This window comes from Amphibalanus amphitrite, unplaced genomic scaffold (genome assembly GCF_019059575.1).
Source record: "Amphibalanus amphitrite isolate SeventyFive unplaced genomic scaffold, NRLGWU_Aamphi_draft 000345F_arrow, whole genome shotgun sequence".
Classification (NCBI taxonomy): Eukaryota; Metazoa; Arthropoda; class Thecostraca; order Balanomorpha; family Balanidae; genus Amphibalanus; species Amphibalanus amphitrite.
Window position 1 is genome coordinate 184978 of NW_024881840.1, and position 18855 is coordinate 203832.

Consider the following 18855-nt stretch of genomic DNA (forward strand, 5'->3'; position numbering starts at 1 on the left):
GACGTTTTGGAGAGTACGTCTGGGTCGAGGCGGCTGACCGTATCAGGAGGAAGGGCCGCCAGAACATGGTAGAACTTGGACTGAGTGCTTGTGATGCGAGCCAGGTGAAATTGTGCATTCATTATGGCGAACCAACCTTCAACGGCTGTGTCCATGAACGCCGGCGGCTTTACGTTAGAAAGCATCACGGAACCTGCAACCTGTTCCGGTTCTCCTTCCATTGTTGCTGTTGTGGAATATCTATTCACTATGAACTAGGAATAGTATTAGGCAATGTAGCAATGTAAAAATCACGTCGGGGTCACCAGTTTATGGGTTAATGGTATGAGTTAAAATAATACTTTTAGTTTTAAGTTTTATTTGCAGTTAGAAACACGACTTTTGTATTTGAAGTGATTATGAATATCTAATCTTTTTTACATTTTTCGCTGAACCAAAATTACACATACAGCACAAACTCAAGTATTGTGTGTACCTCCGCTCAGGGATGTGGGTCACCACACATATCCCCGCGGCCAGTGTCCTACACACGGCGGGGCAGGGAGCAGGAAACTGGCCACCGTGTCCGGACGGCCGGCGCGCCGTTACGCCGTGTTGGGATTACCGCGGCGGACGGTGCGTGCCCGACGGCCGGACGCACCCAGCCGGACGCCGGCCGCGCCGGCGAGACGGTTTCCTGATGTCTGCATGTCGCCTCGTCACTTTTTTAGGCGTATTTACTAGCCGCGGTGGCAGTAAATGTGGCACTCTGGATACAGGAGGCTTCGCAGCTGGGCCATTATTTCGTTCTCTTCCATTCATGTCCCATGTACCTGACTTTACTCTAAGTAGCGATGTTTGATTCTCGGTGTATTTTTATATTATTTTTGTGCTACATTTCTTAATGGCTAATAGTTAATAAGATAATGAATGACATTGATTTACTCCCAAGTCCCAAAACGTTTCAATTGATAGTGAGACGTCTGTTTATCACCAGATATTTTTGTTTTGCAACTATACTCTGTTCCGTTTCAAGCTTGCAGCCGAAGTGCCCTGCTGAAAGCAGTGCGTGATTTCTGTATATACAGCTCTTACATTTTAAGACGAAAATTTTTGAGCAGAGGAGCGATCTGCCGAAGAAACTCCGACTGCAAATTTGATATGGAACAGACTATAGGTGTGCTTTTTCGGAAAGGATTGCGAATGTGTACCTCGACTCGTCAACCCACTCGTTTCCCCAGTCGCTCCGCGGTGACCTAGCCTAACACTGCCGTCCTTTCTGTTTGCTCCCGGACAGGTCACAAGGTGGCGAAGGCGGGCGGTCGTCGGCGCGGCTCTTCGCGCGCCGGCAGCGAGGCCGGCTCGGATGTCGGCAGTGACCTCGGCTGGGACGACGCCGCCTCGAGCAACGCTGACCCGGGCGTCATCTCTGAGGGCGAGGAGGATGAGTTCGGGGTCAGTGACCGCGCCTCGCACGGGTGTCCGGAGGGTGTGGTTTGTGTGATTGGTCTGAAATGATTAGGGCAGTCTCTGAGCTGAAATGAAAATGTTTTTTACCCGATTTACCCGTTTAAATATGGTTAAACCCGATGCAAAAACCATACCTTGCCGTTGCATTAACAACAACCTTGCTGTTTGTTTGAAGTAATACTTCATTCAAATATCAACACGAGTACCAGCGTTAGAGGAAGCGGCTCCTAAGTAGGTGGTTGTTTCCACGCAGGCCCCGGGAGGAGCTCAGTTGCCACCTCTTTGTGCGGCGTGCCTGGGAGGCTGGCTGGGTACAGGTCACCGCTGCGGTGGTCGGCAGAGGAGCCGCCCCTCTGCGGTCGGCGGGCAGGCGGCGGCCGAGGTCGGGGAGGGAGGGGCGCCAGCGGCCACCGCGCCACCGGCCGCCGAAAGCGCCTGAGCGCATTATTCCGCGGCCAGTGACGAGATTTGGATGATCGCCTTCCGCGAATCATCTCACTCTGCTAGTTTGCATTCTGAGTGAAAAGTTCAGAAGGCGAGTATGGATAAGATCGGGCAGTGGGGCTCCGATTCGGTTTGTGCTATGAGCTGGCATGCTATTATTTTATAAACGAACATGACGGTTTTTTCTTAGTCACGCTTGGATACATGCACACACGGACATCGGTGGCTGTGAAAAAAAATCAGCTAAACAAATGTAGTGTGGGTGCATGCAGACCATCGGATTTACCCCTGCATTCGTACTACGAAAAGATGCTTAGAATGTAGGCAAGTGAAGGCAGTTGTGTGATTCATCAGCTGATTTGACCCATGATACAATTAAATTGCCACCCAATAGGCTGGAAACAAGTGTGTTTATGCATCGTGTCCGTCAGCATTTTTAATTCATCTCCAACGATTTTGTCTGGAATTGGGAGCATGCTACGCAGTTAATGCTCATTTTGACCGCAACTTATGGCCACTCAACAGATCATTGTTCTGCCAGTACGGTGAAAATCCCTCGTCAATAATAGGTTTACAGAAAGCTGTTTCCGCGATAACCTGGCTCCTCGGCGGAGTAATTTTGCTGGATCAGATCGCTCACTGGGCTGGCCTATTGCTGTGCCGGTCGATTGTGTGAGTAATTGCTGGGTTGTGGCGGCCGGTGGGGCTCGGCGGCGTCGGCGTTCTCTGTTCCCTGCCGTCGGGTCATCGGTACGACAGCCGATCGGCCCGCAGCGAACAGCGGCGAGCCCGCACACCGGCCGGGCTCCTGGGCCGCGCCGATAACCGCGCCACCATATTTACGGGTATCTGATTCTGCGGCCCAAAGTGTTTGTGGGTTCGCCGGCGTCCCCGATAACCCTGCGGCAGTGGCTGCGCCGCCCGGACCCGCCGGCACCTGTTCTCACGGCGCCCCATCCGGGTCGGTTCGGCACATCAGCGGCCAGTCGTGTCCGCACTGCCCACCCGGGCCCGCTCGGCGGCGCGTCGTTAGCACTCCTAATCCCGATTCCGGAGAGCCATTAGCCGGTGTGTGGCCGAGCAGCGCGGTTCGTGCACTGTCCCGTTGCCGTATGATCGGATATCCCAGCTGGTCCAAGGAACAACCATTTCAACAGATCACCATCAAAATTGCTTAACGGGAAACCCACAACTGCGGACTACTGGCGATTGCCAATTCAGCGGAACTCGCCTAACGACTGGTCGGTCGTGACTTGGAGGGCAGCGTATTGGATGGGTCATGTGCTAGCTGTTTGCCTTTTTAAAGGTTGTTCTCGTGGTACTTTGAACGAGTGAAGTTCACCAGCTATCGACTGCGTCGACATCAGTGTCCGAGAAATCGGTTGCTTCATAATATTCCTTGTGCTTCAACAAGCTTGAAACGTGACGAGGCCAGGCGCCGCGATTTTGCAGAATAACGCCCATCGCCTCTATGGAAAATGGAAAATACAAATGTATCTATTGGATTTTTTTCACCATGCTTTCTAGAGCTGTACACCAGCCATTTCCTACAAGTCTTTACTCGGGTTTGGTTGTGGTGCTCAAATTTAATTTAGTTTTTGCCCCAACTAAGGTTTGTCGTCATAGCTTTGATTTTGCAATCATAGGACTTGAGATTGGTGTAATTTTTATTACTATGCTGCTTTGCTACCACGTACATAATGATCAGAGATGCAAGTGTCGCCATTTATCCTTCTGTCGGTCCGGCTGGGCGCTGTGCAGTGAGCTGCTGAGCGCCGGACCCGGCTGCTCGGCGGCGGGCGGGCGGGCCCGGCAGCGGCCGCCTGCAGCCAATAGTGCGCGTTTGACTTGCTGATGTGGCGCCGCCCCGGCCCGGCCCGGCCACGCCTCGCGGCCGGGCAGTCTGGGAGCGATTCCGGGCGGCTGCACCGGCCGCCCTGCGCCGCGCCTGCGACTCGGGGCCAGGGAAGCCGTGATGTAGCCACTGAAACGATCAGCGGCGCTGCCCAAACAGTCCGTATGGCGGCGTAATTGAACAGTCAAGGGCTTATGTATCGCTTATGTATCATTGTTCCTGTTTGACTGGGCTGATTGAACACGGACTTCTTCTCGTGGCTAGGCAATCGACATGCTGATTAATGTTAATGCTGGCCATTACGCAGTCTCAAAGTTGAGCGTCGTCGTATAATCTTTGAGTGGATAAGATACATTATTTTGTAATTAAAAGCCAATTTTTATGTATGTCATTACGGGTGTATTCACATTATTACTCGTAGTTGTACCGTGCTTTTCATCTAGGATGCAATTTGCCGATCGTAGATGACTGTGATGATTGGTTTACATACGTGGCAATGATTGGAAATGAGCTGAGCCGCCACCGAATGGATGTCTTGTCTGTGTGTTGGTGTGTGCCGTGCCGACTCGAGCGTGGCGTCTGCCATACTAACGCGATTGTGCCGTGTGTCCTACTGTATCGAGTCTGCCGTGTGTCATACTGATGGGTTGTGTCGTGATCCATACTGACGCGATTGTGCCGTGTGTCATACTGTATCGAGTCTACCGTGTGTCATTCTGACGGGTTGTGTCGTGACTCGTGATCCATACTGACGCGAGTGTGACGTATCTGCCATACTGACTCGGGCGTCACATGTTTGTCTTACTGAACGCGGTTGTGCCGTGTGTGCCACAGTTTGATGACCACCACCACGGCCGTAAGCCGGCGACACCGGACCTGCACGGCTCCCTGGGACGTCAGCTACACAGAGGTGAGCCGCCGGCGAGCAGAGGGAGCCAGGGAGAGGTTAGAGGTCGGCTGGGTCACGTGACCAGCCTGGTCTGCCGGCCACCAGGCATCGGTAAAATCCTTTTTGAAAGGATTGCATTCCCAATCCACATTCCTAGTGCCGAAGTGGATTGCATTCCTACCCGCAATCCCCTTTTTTCACTTGGATTGTGATCAAATCCGCAATCCTTTTTTGCAATCCTGTTGTATTATTATGTGCACTAGTGGATCTGGGGGAGGGAGGGAGGGCCGTGCTTCTATCCCCAAATCACCCATTTCTAGTACCTGGTCTTGCTAGTAATTCCTTTCTAAGGCACAGGTATTTTATGGGAAATATTTTTTGCCTCAAACACCCCCACATTTTAACCTCTACCCAACCAGTGTTTTATATTTTTAAAACTCGCCCTCAAATACGTAATTTTGCCCTTCCATATGTAGTTCATCAGCGTATATTATTTTGAGCGTTTAAATTAAAAGCGTTTAAATTATTTCAAGTTTCGATGTAAAGCCCTTGATAGCAAAGTACATTAAGCCGATGAAGCCGATCTCATAATTTTCAATCGCTACAAACCATTTCAAAGCACCTATCAAACACAATCCGGATTGGATTGCAAAAATTGGAAATATGATGCAATCCAATCCGCAATCAAATCCTGTTTTTTGGAATGGATTTCAAATCCAGGTGCAATCCACCAAAAAGGAATGCAATCAGGAATTTGCAATCCTGCAATCACAATCCTACCGATGCCTGCCGGCCACCGCCCGCTCGCCGGCCGGCCAAACCCGGTAACTGAATACCGCGACTCTGAGAAGAACCCCACCGTATGCCCGGCTACCTGCATACACATGCTCTACTGATGTTCTATATCGAGCCAGCCGTCTGATGGCGGCCGGGAGCGCGGCTCGCGCTAAACTTGGGAATAGCGATCTATTGATTGGAATACTTGCGCCGTCTTGATGAAATGCGAAGCCTCAACACTAATTTTCAACCTTTCTGACTTTTGTTCAAGAATGTGCAGACTTATATGGGTTTAATTAGCGTTTATACATCAATGCACTTAGATGTTCGTGCATTCGTTAACGGCAGAATTGGTGAGTTGTGTGCGTATTTCGAGAGCTCTTGCCTTTTGGAATGGCCGGCGGATGTCTGCTATGGGTTATGACCGGAATTTGTCGCTGTCTGCTGGAACGGAAGACAACTGGTGGTGTTTTTTTGTGACCGGTAGCTGTTAAAGTTCTGATTGTACTTGCTGTCAACTGTCCTCAGTTGCTGCGCCTGGCATCTGTCTGATGTGGCTAGTTGTCTGGTCAGTACAGTTGCAAACAGAGTGGTGAGTTTGCCCGTGTACGTGCCCTGGTGCACTCTGACCGGTGTCTGCTGTGTCCCAGGCACGCCGACGGTCGACGAGACGCCGCTCTCCAGCCTGTCGAGCTCGGTGCAGTCGGGTCTGAGCGAGGCGCCGCCGGCCGCGCCGCACCTGGCCGCCATCTCTGAGCGGCCGGCCGAGACGGCCCAGGCGGCCGCGCGGGCCGACAGTCCCGAACGTGAGTACTGCGACGGGACCAGGAGAGACACACGGCGCCGGGACCGACGAGAGACATAGTACGGTCCCGGCGCCGGAAACTCGCCGGATCACCTACAGGGTGTCCGGATAGTTCTGGCGCTTTTCAACATTTTCTAAAACAAATGCCATTGGTTCATAGATACTAATCAATGGATCAAAACAATGACCAGGGACACCAAGCCACATGCTTCCGCTACGTGCTCATTCAATGTAACCATCGCCGGCGCCGACGACGGCCTCGACGTAGGGGAGGAAGCGTCTGCGGGTTTTGACGATGCGGGGCATTTCCAGGTCCTCCCATGCTGTCATGATGCGAGTCTTCAGCGACTCCAGGTTGGGGTGAGAAATGGCCTAGATCCTGTTCTACAAAACGCGTAGCACGCCTTAGTCGAGCGGGTCAGGTTAGGAGAATAAGGCGGCCTGATCTCATTTCGCCACGGTGATCTGGCCCGGCAAGCTCCTCTGTCAGTTTAGCTTGAATGGCAGCGGCGTTGTTGGAGGGTGCTCTGTGCTGTTGAAATGCGAAGTGACCCTTAGGGCATGTCGTCTTGACCCTCGGGTTGATGTGGCTGTCCAGGAACCCCTCGTGGGCCAGCCTGTTATTCATTTATTCGACATTGACGAAGATGATGGGACATTTTTGTCCATCAGACCCCCGCACTTTCTTCGATTGCCGCGCTGAAATGCTGCTCCGTTCCCATATCGCGTTCGAAACGGTCTGAGAATATTTTCTAAGAGAGAGAGAGAGAGAGAGAACTGTATTTACGGACTCATGGTCCAATTGTAAATGAGACAGAACCACTTTACACTGCCAACAGTGCCCGATTCCACACAGCCCTATATCTAGAGCGTATGCTCACATCACTGTTCACAAGAGCGCTCAAAACAGTGTTTTTGGTCAAACCGAGCCTTCGGAGAAATATCCATGATGACTTTCTGAACATAACATCAAAGCTATCAATGCCTTCGCGAACATGCATTGCAGAAGCACTACAGAATCTCTCGTAGCCAAAAAACATTCGAGCAGCATTATTCAGGCAAACCTTAAACTTGTTGATAACAGACACATTGAACACGTGCCAAAGGTGAAGGCAATATACAGTGGCACAATAGGACATATACAGAAACTTCTTTACCTGATACGAGCACATCGAGAATTTCCGAATCAGCGAGTTCGTTCGACAGCACAGTAAACGATATTGCTGCTGGATTTCCAAATTGTCAGTTGAGTCTTCAGAAATATTAAAACCTAAATATTTATAGCTATTCACATATTTCAGAGTTTCACCGCAAAGAGTAAGCTGTGGCAAACACATATTCGTGAACATTTTTGGGCGCAAGCACATACACACAGTCTTTTTCGTATTATAAACAATGTCATGTTCATTCGCATATTTTTCACATGTGTTTAGTAGGACCTGAAGGCCAAACGGCGTAGGTGACAAAAGAATCATATCATCAGCATATGCTATGTGGTTCATACTACCTAGGTAGCGACAGCCAACACCAGTGTTATCAAGGCTCACAGACAAAGAATCAACATACAGATTAAACAAAAATGGTGAAAGAATGCCCCCCTGTCTGACCCCATTGCAAACAGTGAAGCCACTTGTAACGTACTGTCCCCATTGCGTATGAAATGATTGTGTACCATACCATTCCACGAGAAGATTTACAAGGCAAGCATCCATTCCCCTACGCAAAAGCTTGTCAAACAATTTCCAATGATTAACTCGATCAAACGCCTTTTTAGCATCAAGAAAGCACAAGAACACTGGGCTATTGTTTCGCAAGTAGTACTCAGATAATTCCTTTACAGCATATATAGCCATGTCAGTAGAGTGTGACGGCTTAAAACCAAACTGATGGTCACTGGTACAAAAGACGTCACGGCTACGATTTAAAACGATTGACTCCAGCACTTTGGAGCTGACACTCGCTAAGGCAATCGGCCGGTAATTATCCTTATCAGAAATATTCCCAGTTTTGTCCTTCACTATGGGAACAATCACAACTTTGGTCAAACTTTTGGGCAGGTAGCCATGTATGTATTCTAAGGAATTCCCGAGTCGAATTAAACCTTTACCTGCTAAACCATTCATCGAAAAACGCCGCATCGCGCTGCAACTCGAGCCTCGTTCAAGTCGCACCCGGCCGCCGCGCGCAGGCATTCAGCGACAAGGCGCATCTTCGCCCATCTACCCATCACTGAAAACGATTTCAAGGTCATATTTACACGACCTCTGGCTGAGCAATCAACGAGGGGTCATGTCTGTGATGATTGGCTGAATGTCCAATAATCACAGCGCGCGTTACACGGCGTCCAAAAGAAGCGCCAGGACTTTCCGGACACCCTGTATTCATATTGTGGTCATAAGTCATGATATGATAATGGTCGGGTCATGTATCGGGTGAGACACTTTTTAATGTTGCCTTGCACAATATTTGGTATTTACGACGAATGCACCTATATTGAAATGGTTTATAGGTGATGATTTGATATGAATATTTTCCATCTCTTATTTGTTTGTGTTATATAACGGAATAAGTCCCAAGCGCGGGCCCATATACCGGGTGGCCCAAAAAAAACGTTCCGAACTTTGTAGGCCTATATCTCAAATTCGAGTGCAAATAACGAGCCAAAATTTTCATCAAGGTTGCGTCACTTCTTTGCGCATTGGTATGCCAAATTATAACACTGTAAGATCATTTTCAAGCCAGCTATCTTATGTTGAATTAAGTAAGACGTTTTTGCTTTTTTTGCCGATGTTGAACGGCAGTAATGATTGGCTTAGACGTATGGACGTACCATGTTAGAAAAAAAAGAATGGAAAAATAAAACACGTGAATGAAACCAGCACGTGTGTTGTTATTTTAAATATTTTTGTCCCACTTATGTGCCAAATATTCAAATACTGAGCCAAAATAGTGTTAATGGATGCCATTTGTTTTAACAAGTCCTGTTTCGAGCAGGAGTGGCACGGTGCATGGGTGACTGCTGATCGCCCTCCATTCAAGAAGATCAAACAGTAAATCGACCGAATAAGGAAAAAAGCTAGAGGGAATGTGTCACCCTGAGGCCTGAACCATCAATGAGACTAGTTGCCAGTAGCAGTCATGGCTGCGGGCCGTGGTGCCGAGATGGAAGTGGCCCGTTCACTCACATTTTTTAGTAAACACCTGAGCAAAAAAGTAATTTTTACATGGCATGCTAGAAACACGAACCATTGAAACAGTAATTGACCGAATAACATAAGAATCATACCATTTACTGAAAATGTATGCCGCATTGACTATTGGAAGTTGTAATGTTGTATCGTTATCGCTTTCTGAGAAATATTGATTTAAAGTTGGGAACGTTTTTTCTGGGCCACCCGGTATAGCCACTCTGTCCGTTCTGCTCGCCCCATCGCTCCCATTTTCTCGTCACCCTCGGTGGCTCAGCCGCGCTGACAGCGATGGGAGTGCCAGCAAAGCATGTCCACTGCAGCCCCGGATTCTCCCGAGTGTATTTTGCGTCGTGCCTGTTCTTGTTTTCCTGTCAGATCTGGTTTCTCCCATCTTGTCCTTTCCTGTCCGGTCATGTCCTGTCATGTCCTGTCCCGTCATGTCACGACCTGTCCCGCCTTGCCCGTTCTGATCTGCTCTACCCTGCCCTGCCCTGCTCTGCCCACTGCCCAGCCCTGTCCCGTTTCGTCCACTCTTATCCTCCCCCCCCCCCCCGCTCGTTCATGCCGTGCGGGACCTCTGACCTCAGCCGTGGTGCGCTACCCTCAGCGTCAGCTCGGCGGCTGGGAGTGTCGGCTCGCTCGTCGGGCCGCCTGGGACGCGACGAGCCTCGGGAGAGGGTCGCCGTCGCCGACGACACGCCCGACGAGCCGCCCGAGGGCGACGTCAAGGCGAAGAAGAAGCTGGAGAAGATGATGTCGCCGCTCAAGAAGACGCCGCAGATCTTCCGCCAGCTGGCCGCCAAGAAGGAGAAAGATCCGATGGATGTGTTCGAGAGAGAGCCGGCTTCGGAAGAGCAGTCACGTGAGTTTGGAGGGGAGAGGGGCAGCGCGCGGATAGCGAGGTGACAGCGGATGGGCATGCAGTTACACGCTCTGGGGGAATTATGCCAGGAGACTCACTGATCAGTTATCGTCTCTAGCCTGCATCGGTTATTTAAGTTGAGGCCGAGATTGGTCAGTTAGGTCAGAATGTAATTGTGAAAAAAATCAAACTACTGACTTGACCACGTCAATAACAATTGCAGTCATCATAATTATGTCGGAACATTATCCTCAATTGTTTTGCTTACGAACTTGGACAAACCATTAGCAGTAGCAGTCATATCCCTGACCAGTATTGACCATAACCATTGTTCAGTGATATGACTGCTTATCACGATTCTGGCCTTGCCGACCGGCGACGCTGTAGGTTTTCTTCCGGTGACTTTGCTTAATGTCGGCTGCGTCGTAGTAAGTAGAGGCGTAGAATGTCGTCCTCGGAGGGCGTGCCGAGCCTGACAGTCGGCTTATTCCGGCCGAGATTGGCGGCTCGTGAACTTACCCCGCAACTGGTGATGTCCCGGCGGTCCTTCCGCGCGCCAGGGGGAGATCGCCCCCCCCCCCCTGGTGACATTCTTTGTACGCGGCATTATCGCCGCAGAGGCGGCGGCACTGACCACAGAGAGAAATCGCCGCCGCCTTCTGGGAACGGTGGCCGCCGGTGCCGTGAAAAGAGGATCGGCCGCCGCCCGGCGCCGTGTTGTTGGCCACGCGCTCGGACTGCGTGGGGATGAGCTGGCGGCTGCAGGGAGCCGGGGAATGCGGTCAGACGCGCTGCGTAACGCCATTAGTGGAGGAGTGAGCGCAAGGCGTATTAATTACCAACTTAGTGGTAATTGCAGACAGGGATTTGTCTAATCCTGTCCTAGGATGATGTCATCGCTATTTTTGACCGTCTGTTGTGATGAGTTTCCTGTCAGTGTTGTTATGACACTTTCGTGTAATACTGTTAGCATTCCTCTAAAGGGTTTTTTTCGATACAGTACATGTATTTCATTTCTCTGGAAATGTTAGACGGGACTGGCACATCGCTGCTCGCTTCCAGTTCTACGATACGCTTACCAGTCTGGTTAAGAGAAGCTAACAGTTACACCTGTAGTCTGTTTGTTCTCGGCCTTTTTCCGTGTACTTGACATGTAATTCGTTTATCCGACGAGGAAAATGTCTGGTGTGAACAGGTACTCGGTGCTGCTCGCAGGGTGCTGGAACACCACCTGTGTTGCCGGCCTTTTCCATGTTTTCCACGAGGAAGACTAGGTGCCGGGTGTCGCCGTGGCCCGGGAGGAGGGGATGTTTTGTGGACCACCCCCGATCCACGCCGGCGGAGGTTGCCGTGCCTTCAAGACGAATGATGGAAACTCTTTCTGTGCTTTGATTGCTTTCTCCTCTCTTTTGGTTAGACCCGTCTATTTCTTCTCCTCCCGCTCCCCTCCCAATTATCCCACACGCCAGTGCTCTCTCACGGATTCTGCTCCCTCACAGTGACCGCGGCCCGTCCCGCCGATCCCCGCTCTCTGAGTCGCCGCACTGACCGGCTGCCGTCTCCTTTGACAGCGGGCGCCACCGTGTCACTGCTGCCGCTCTCTGACGGCCGCGAGTCCCGCGTGGTGGAGGGCGGCAACGAGCGACGGCCGGCCGCCGCCGAGCCGTCGCGCCTCTCGCCAGAGACGCTGCGCGCCTTCGACGGCCGCTCGCGAGACAGTCTGATCGAGCAGGTGCGCAGCCTGCAGGACGAACTGAAAAAGGTCAAGGACGAGCTGAAAAAGTCCAAGGCACAGGTGAGTCACTCCGAGCAGGACTGTTGTCAACGTGATGTTGTTACCAACAGTGATCACCTTGGCTTTGGTTTCTAGGCTGTTTTTATGTATCATTCTTTTAGTTTTGTATCTGGTATGTTTGCTATAATATGCTTTTTTTATAAAAGTGTAATTGGAGTCAGCATGTGTGTATTTCCCATGAAGCTCTAATGGCTAATGCTGGAAACGTGCAAATGGTTGGCATTGTTTCGTTATATCTATCAGCATGCCACTAATAACGTGTAGTTTGTAGGTGTGTGGTACTTTCTGTCTTGTCGTTGATAGTTGCCGCCCGGCCGCTCTGTGCTCGCTGTCGCCACCGCTCCCGTCCGAGCCGTCCCGCCCGGCCGTATGTGCTCGTTGTCCTCTGCCGCGTCCCGTCCGAGCCGCCCCGACCTGCTGTCTGTCCGTTTCCGCGCCCCGCCTGAACCTCCCCGACCCGTTCTGTCCACAGGCGTCTGACCTGGAGGAGTACCTGGACACGCTGCTGCTGCGCGTCATGGTGTCGCACCCCGACCTGCTGCAGAACCCGCTACGTAACGCCGCCGGAGTCAAGTACGCCGGCCGCGCCTGCTGAGAGCCCCCCGCGGCCAGGCACGGGTGCGTAGACCGACCGGGGCGGGACTGTTCAGGCCGGGCAACAGGCTGGGCTGACCTGTCACGCAGTCACCCATACTCTCACAGACTACTATAGTTGTCTGATTGGCCGACGCTGACACCGAACGCGGCCTGACGAAAAGGCTCAATCACGACGCGCTTGAGTTATGTGATGACCCACTCGCTTTTTACTGACACATTTTTTTCCGGAAACTAGACTAAGGTTGAGTTGAATCATCACCGCGGAAGCTGGACGGTTGAATCGCTCGCTCGGTGATGAATAGTGCTCGAGTTTCGGCCGCCAACTTTTGTGTTGTAGCTGGGCAACTTTATGGTGTTATTACGTTTGATGTCGGGTTCAGATGAAACTCTCTGCGTCATGTTGCAATGAGTGGGCCCCGGGCGGCCAGCGCCTGGACCTATCATCTGTTCTGCTTGCTGCGCATTTGAGCATGGATATAATATGCAATCTTTTACAAAATGTGCACTACTCTGCTCGCGTATTTCAGCTATGAAAAATGCAATCATCTGCAAAATTGTTAGTTGTTGCTATCTAAATGACTTGCGAGTGCAAATGGCTCAGTTCGCTTCACTGGATACGTATCCGTGTGATGCAACCTTAGCATTGAATGCAATGTCCGCGCTTTGACCCGCCCAATACGCGGCAGCTGATCCCGATTTGCGCCCCTGCCTGTCTGGACGGTTCTGGCGGCAGAGTGGCACGGCTGGTCGGTCTGTTGTCACCACGATGGACGGCGCTGACCGGGGTAAAGCTGATCGCTCCCCATCACCTCTGTGGGCGGGTGACACCGAGGGCCAGCCTGCGGTCAGCCGAACGCGGCCGCCGGGGGCCCGGCCCGGTTATCCGATACTTGTTTGTCCGTGTCCTGACCGGGAACCGTGTGGGCGGCCGCCCTGTGGCTAGAAACATGCATTATCTTGTTCCATTCATTCGCTTCCCCGTCTTCGTGGCGGTGAGTGTTCCGGGAAGTTGCATGAGCATTGAGCGGCTGGCACAGGGCCCGGCTTAGTGTGGCGCGGCGTTTATGTCGGGTCGTGTTACGTCTGGCCTGCTCGCCACTGACAGATGTTCTGACGCTCCTCAGGTGCGGACCGGACGTTCGGATGGCGGTGTCGGCGAGCAGAAGGCAGTGCGGACAGCGGGGACATCGGCCGGCGCTACCGGTAGGAAGAAAACGTCCCAGGAAAAGGCAGCCGGGGAATTAATGTCAGTCTTCGGTGGGTGGCATCCGTTTCGGCCCTCATTCACCGTCAGCATTTTTTATCAGCCAATAATCGGTAGTAGTCACGCTAGCCGTCGCCCGTCTCCGCGGGCAGCCGCGCGGCAGGGCGTGGCGGCCCGCTCCTGAGCAAGTGTCGTCGGGCGGGCCGCCGCCCGCCGCAGCGGCCACCGTTGTTTGATCGGACTTTGATCAGTTGATTGGTGCAGTGGCCGAGTGCAGTGCAGGCCCGGCTGCTGCTCAGAAGCGCAGCCTGTTCGCTCGTCTGGCCAGCGGCAGCTGAATGCGCTCCCGTCTTCCGCGTGCCGGCAGCGTGTCGGTCTGATTATGACTGCCAGTGTGTGGTCGGCCGGTCGCGGGACCAATCGCTGCGCTGCGGCTTCCCTCTCTCAGTGCCCTCGGCCACGCCGGGTCGCAGGAGCCGTCTGCTGTGAGTAAAGGCTCTGTATGTAGAGCTCTGGCGGCTCTATGTCTCGCTGCACTGCTGCTGCGCAGTAGGACAGCTAAACAGACTGTCGGATTACGGCGACGGAGCGATGCGACTCCAAATGGCCCGACGACTTAAAATGTCACGCTGATGGTAATGGACGATTGTTCCAGCTGCCCTAGCTGCGTAGATTTCAGAGCCAGCGCACCTCACTGTTCCCGGGCGCTGCTGCACATTTGCGTGTATTGGGCCCAACATCACCTTGTAATCGCCGCGCGATCACGTTTTCCCAACACCACTTCACACCCCTCAGGCAGCGTATTGCCCACTAGCCTATACCACGAACTCTGCCCCGCGCGGCCCTCGGCTCGGAGTGTGCTTCGGAGTGTGAATGGGCCGTGAACAAGGCTTCCTATTGACTTATCTTCCTGTTCCGTCTGTATGTCTTCCGTCCAGCCTTCCCAGTCGGCAGCTGTCTTTCTGCCGTCCTTTCCGAAGTAGCCGCCGCCCCTCCCCTACTGGGGGCTCGTCGGAGACGATTACCCGCATGCGATATGAGAGCGGGCCGGGTCGGAGGAGGCTTGATAGTGGCCGAGACGGCCAGTACCGGCCGGCGGCGCGGCCATCCGCCGGCGCGTATGGCCGCTATCCGCCGGCCGGCGAACACTTCTCGGAAAGTCGTGTGGACGCCGCGCGCGGCCCGCGTCGGCGGCGACGCAGCCGGGTTCTCGGTACCGCCGACGGTGTTGTGTCGGTCGCGTCGCGGCCCAGCGAGCGGCAGAGTCTTCCGGGAGTCGTTTTCGACGAATGATGTGTGTTGATGTGGCTGAAATGCGGGCGGCTCCGTCTGCGAACGGCGATCTGCAGCCGGTTAGGGTCGCCGGATGGCCGGAGTGGCCGTCGGCTCGGCCCGGGTCGCGCTCTGTGGTCGGAGTGGGGACGGTGATGGCGGTGTCCCGGCCGGCCCCGTCCGAGATCGGGGGACGGGGCCGCTGGCGCCGGTCCGCCCGATCCCGCACTGGCACCGGCCCTGGTCCACAGTGGCTCGGTTATCGCGGCTCACCTACTTAGGATCGACTGTAGTGCCAAACGAGAGGCAGCAGAGTCTCTGACTGGCCGGCGCCGCCCACCGGCACATCTCCGCGACTCCAGCTTTAACGTTCTTGTTACAACCCGCGTTATAGAACGGAGTTTTATCAGCACAAGCGTTTTGTTATTTCTGATTTATGTTATGATACACTATTTGGTGGTGGTAGTTAGTTAATTGTTAGGTTCACTTTATTGTAATGGCGAGTTACTTAGTTACCTTACTAGCACACCATTTAGGCACTTGATATTGTGCGCGTTGAGCCCTGTGTAGCAGCAGCAACCGATGTCTTCCAAGATACAGAGTATATTTATGCGTATTGTTATCACTATTTATTGCGTTGTAGTGCGTGATTCGGTCACACACAATTCATTGTCGCTTGTTTCGTAACGTGTATCCTAAACACTGGTTGTGTGCCGAAAACTGGCTGTAAATTTTGACCGTTTACATTATATGCAGTAATGATACGCTCATGGAATGTATGATCACACTGCACAAGCCCTGTATTGCCGCGACACTTTATAATAAAGCACATGCTCAATGAATCCTTGTGTCAGTGCACGGCGGCCGCGCCTGATGGTTCAGTATGCTAATCTGAGCGGCGCAGAGCCGAGAACGGTGTCGCCGGCGTGGCTCTCGGCTTAGCGCGGCCGGCCGGCGGCTTCAGTCGTCTGGTCTTCTCTGAAGGCTTATTAGTGAATCACGCGTCGCGCCGGTTGGAGTTACACAACTGCTGTCGCCTCGGATCATCCCTGGCGGCGGCGTCTTCGTGTGACAATGAGCGCGTCGGACCGTCCCCTCTCTCACTGGCCCGGGTCGTGTGTGTCTGGAGGGGGTTGGGGGTCGTGCGTTCTTTCAACAGGCTGAACCATGTGTCGGGGGGAGGTTGACGTGCCGTTTTATCATCGTTCCGCCAGTGCCTCTTTCCTGAACTCGTCGTAACGTCTTCTCACTTGATCCAGCTGTATGCCGGGGTATAGTCGCTGCTCAAGTGCCCCCGACTGAACATTACCAGGCCACTGCGGTGTAGTGTAGATGGCGCTCTGCTCGGTAGCAATAGAGCTGACCTGGGAACCTTGGCAATGTGGCGTTAACTCTGCCTAATTCAGCGCTAGTTGACCGAAGCTAAAATGCAGAAAGTAAGATGTGCACAACACAATTTATGCGCGACAGAATGGGTGCATCAGAACAGCTGCTGCGTATTATGCCTACCCCGCTGCAGTGCGATCATTCGACGAACTCTTGGAAAAGATGCGTGCTTCACCCCAGGCACTCATTTCCTGGTCAACAGACTAGTGGACATATATGTGAGGATGGTGTGGGGCAGGTAGACAGGTAGCTGATCAGTTGCTGGAACATTAGTAGGCACTGCATTGACATACTAGTCTGTGCCTTTTGACCATATTGTGTTGTATCAACAAGAAATTTACTATGGAGCCGTTCGAGGTTGAAAGGTTTCCAGCTACGGTGCGCCGCCTACACCCGTACTTGGTACTGCGAACGCAGCAGCAGTCGATGCACTGGCCGTCTCCGGGTATTCGGTGTGGCTGGCCATTACTGTATTAATGCGCTCGGCCATTCGCTCAATGTGTGTGCAGTCAGCTCCAGGCTGACCGAGCCGCGGACCGGTGACAGCTCCGGACGTATTGAAGGCGAGGAAATGGATTGGAGGCGGTTTCATCTGGCTAGGCGACCACATTGCGGAAGTCGCCTCTAATGCGCGTAATGTGTCTGAAGTTTTCTTCTTATGGTTATGTGATGGATCAACGCAGTTATTTCATTGGGGCACAACTGCAGACGCCTCGCTGCGATATTTTTTTTGCACTGTGTCTGTGGGTCTAAGCTCTCTGATCTCCAGGGCGGGCGGCTGTTGCTGCCTCTCGGCTGTGTGGTGGCGCCCAGTGGCGCCCACCACTCACCCCTAACCCCGTGTCACGTGTACCCACGTGTCGCGCCGCATACCACCGGTACGGCGGCCGGTGAGGCACCGCCTCTTACCGCCTGTGTTGTCAAGCTGCAGCTCGAATTAAGCCCAGATAACGGTGGAGTGTGTATGACACATGTTGCGCCAGCACTTCCTGAACTTTTCGGGTACGTCTGTTCTGGGAATAACAGAGTAAATCTTCCTCAATGCGCGAAGCTCCGTGAGAGTTGCCACGCCAGCCGTTTGTTCACTCCACGCGTCGTGTGCATAAGCGTTATAAATAACGCGATTTGTTTGTAATGCCTTGTTTCGTAGTCGCTGCCTTCGTATTCTTCCGGAATGATTACTTAGGATGTCCGATTGGCACGGATCTATCGCGCTAGACTGGCTTCTCAAGACGCCTCAAGAAATGCACCTGACATTAATATTTAGTTTAAGTCCCTCCACCGGGCCATGAGGGCTAATTTTTGCAACACAGGTTGAATAATTTTACTGATTTTACAACAGCTCATCCTGACCTAGGGTGTGGCCGCCTAAAATTGTTGGAAGCGATCACATAAGATGATCGCTTCTCGGGCCTCCAATGCTTTAGTGGGATGTTATCGGATGCGAAGACTATTGTGGTGTTACGTAATTATCTTTGACCTAAAGTATTACTTTGTCTTGGCCGCAGGTACTGCGCATTGGTTAGACGGGAATGCCATTTTACGCCCAAAAGGTCCGTACTCTGTAACCCCGTAGTGGACGTCTATTGCTTTTTCTGTAACCATTTTCTCTCACTTTATCCTTTTTTACAAATGTGCAGAAGGTAAACTCATAGATCTGTGTATCTTGTATGCAGATGTTTCTAGTGAGCTCGATTACCGCTGGTAAGATGGTCATCGTCATTGTTAATAGCAAAATTACAAATGCTCACGGGTAAATCATGCCCAGCTATCACTGCCTGGATCTGAAATAATTTGGCTTCACCTACTAGGAACAAAAGTAGCTAGTTCGGGCGTTTTGAATTCATTAATATCTAATTTATTGGCGCCAAATGTTTTTTTTTTTTCAAATTTAGAGTGAACGCTTTTGATGCATAGATTGACTGATGAAGCTTGTGCATTTCTACCTTACCTGTGCAAGGCCGTCAATGTGCAATGTGCAGGTCCTGGCCTCTGCCGTCCGATGCGCCGGATAACGAATGCGTCACGTAGGGGCCGCCCTCTTCGCGAGTATAGATGACGCCACGTCTGCCCTTACCAACCATGCATCTTATTGCTTGCTTGACCATGCAACAAAAGTTGTGTCTACTTTACTCTTTCCTGGCCTTGGTTGCGGCAATTCCAGCTTGCATTCGGTGATGATCGTAGCTAAGAAATGCTCGAAAACTATTTCGATGTTTTGAGCATTTTTTCCAACTGTCGTGGGCAGTGTTGATGCGAGGTAGCACCATTGTGGACATGTCAACTTTATGTGAAATTGTGTAGGAATTGCTCATTAGCTTACGTTTTA

General features: G+C 52.2%; 1 protein-coding gene across 10 annotated transcripts in view; it reads left to right on the plus strand.

The window, feature by feature from the left end:
• Positions 1 to 15982, plus strand: part of LOC122389150 (rab11 family-interacting protein 2-like) — a 53975-nt gene extending 37993 nt beyond the window's left edge. For 6 of the 10 annotated variants that reach the window (XM_043380881.1, XM_043380879.1, XM_043380877.1 and 3 more), the window contains exons 6-12: positions 1277 to 1434; positions 4583 to 4658; positions 6065 to 6220; positions 10018 to 10272; positions 11844 to 12067; positions 12540 to 12685; positions 13789 to 15982. In XM_043380881.1, coding sequence (XP_043236816.1) covers positions 1277 to 1434; positions 4583 to 4658; positions 6065 to 6220; positions 10018 to 10272; positions 11844 to 12067; positions 12540 to 12662 — 992 coding nt within the window. In that variant the 3' untranslated portion in view covers positions 12663 to 12685; positions 13789 to 15982. The remainder of the gene's footprint in view (positions 1 to 1276; positions 1435 to 4582; positions 4659 to 6064; positions 6221 to 10017; positions 10273 to 11843; positions 12068 to 12539; positions 12686 to 13788) is intronic. The other 4 variants (XR_006257921.1, XR_006257920.1, XR_006257918.1 and 1 more) reach the window with 1 other exon arrangement.
• The last annotated feature ends 2873 nt before the right edge of the window (positions 15983 to 18855 follow it).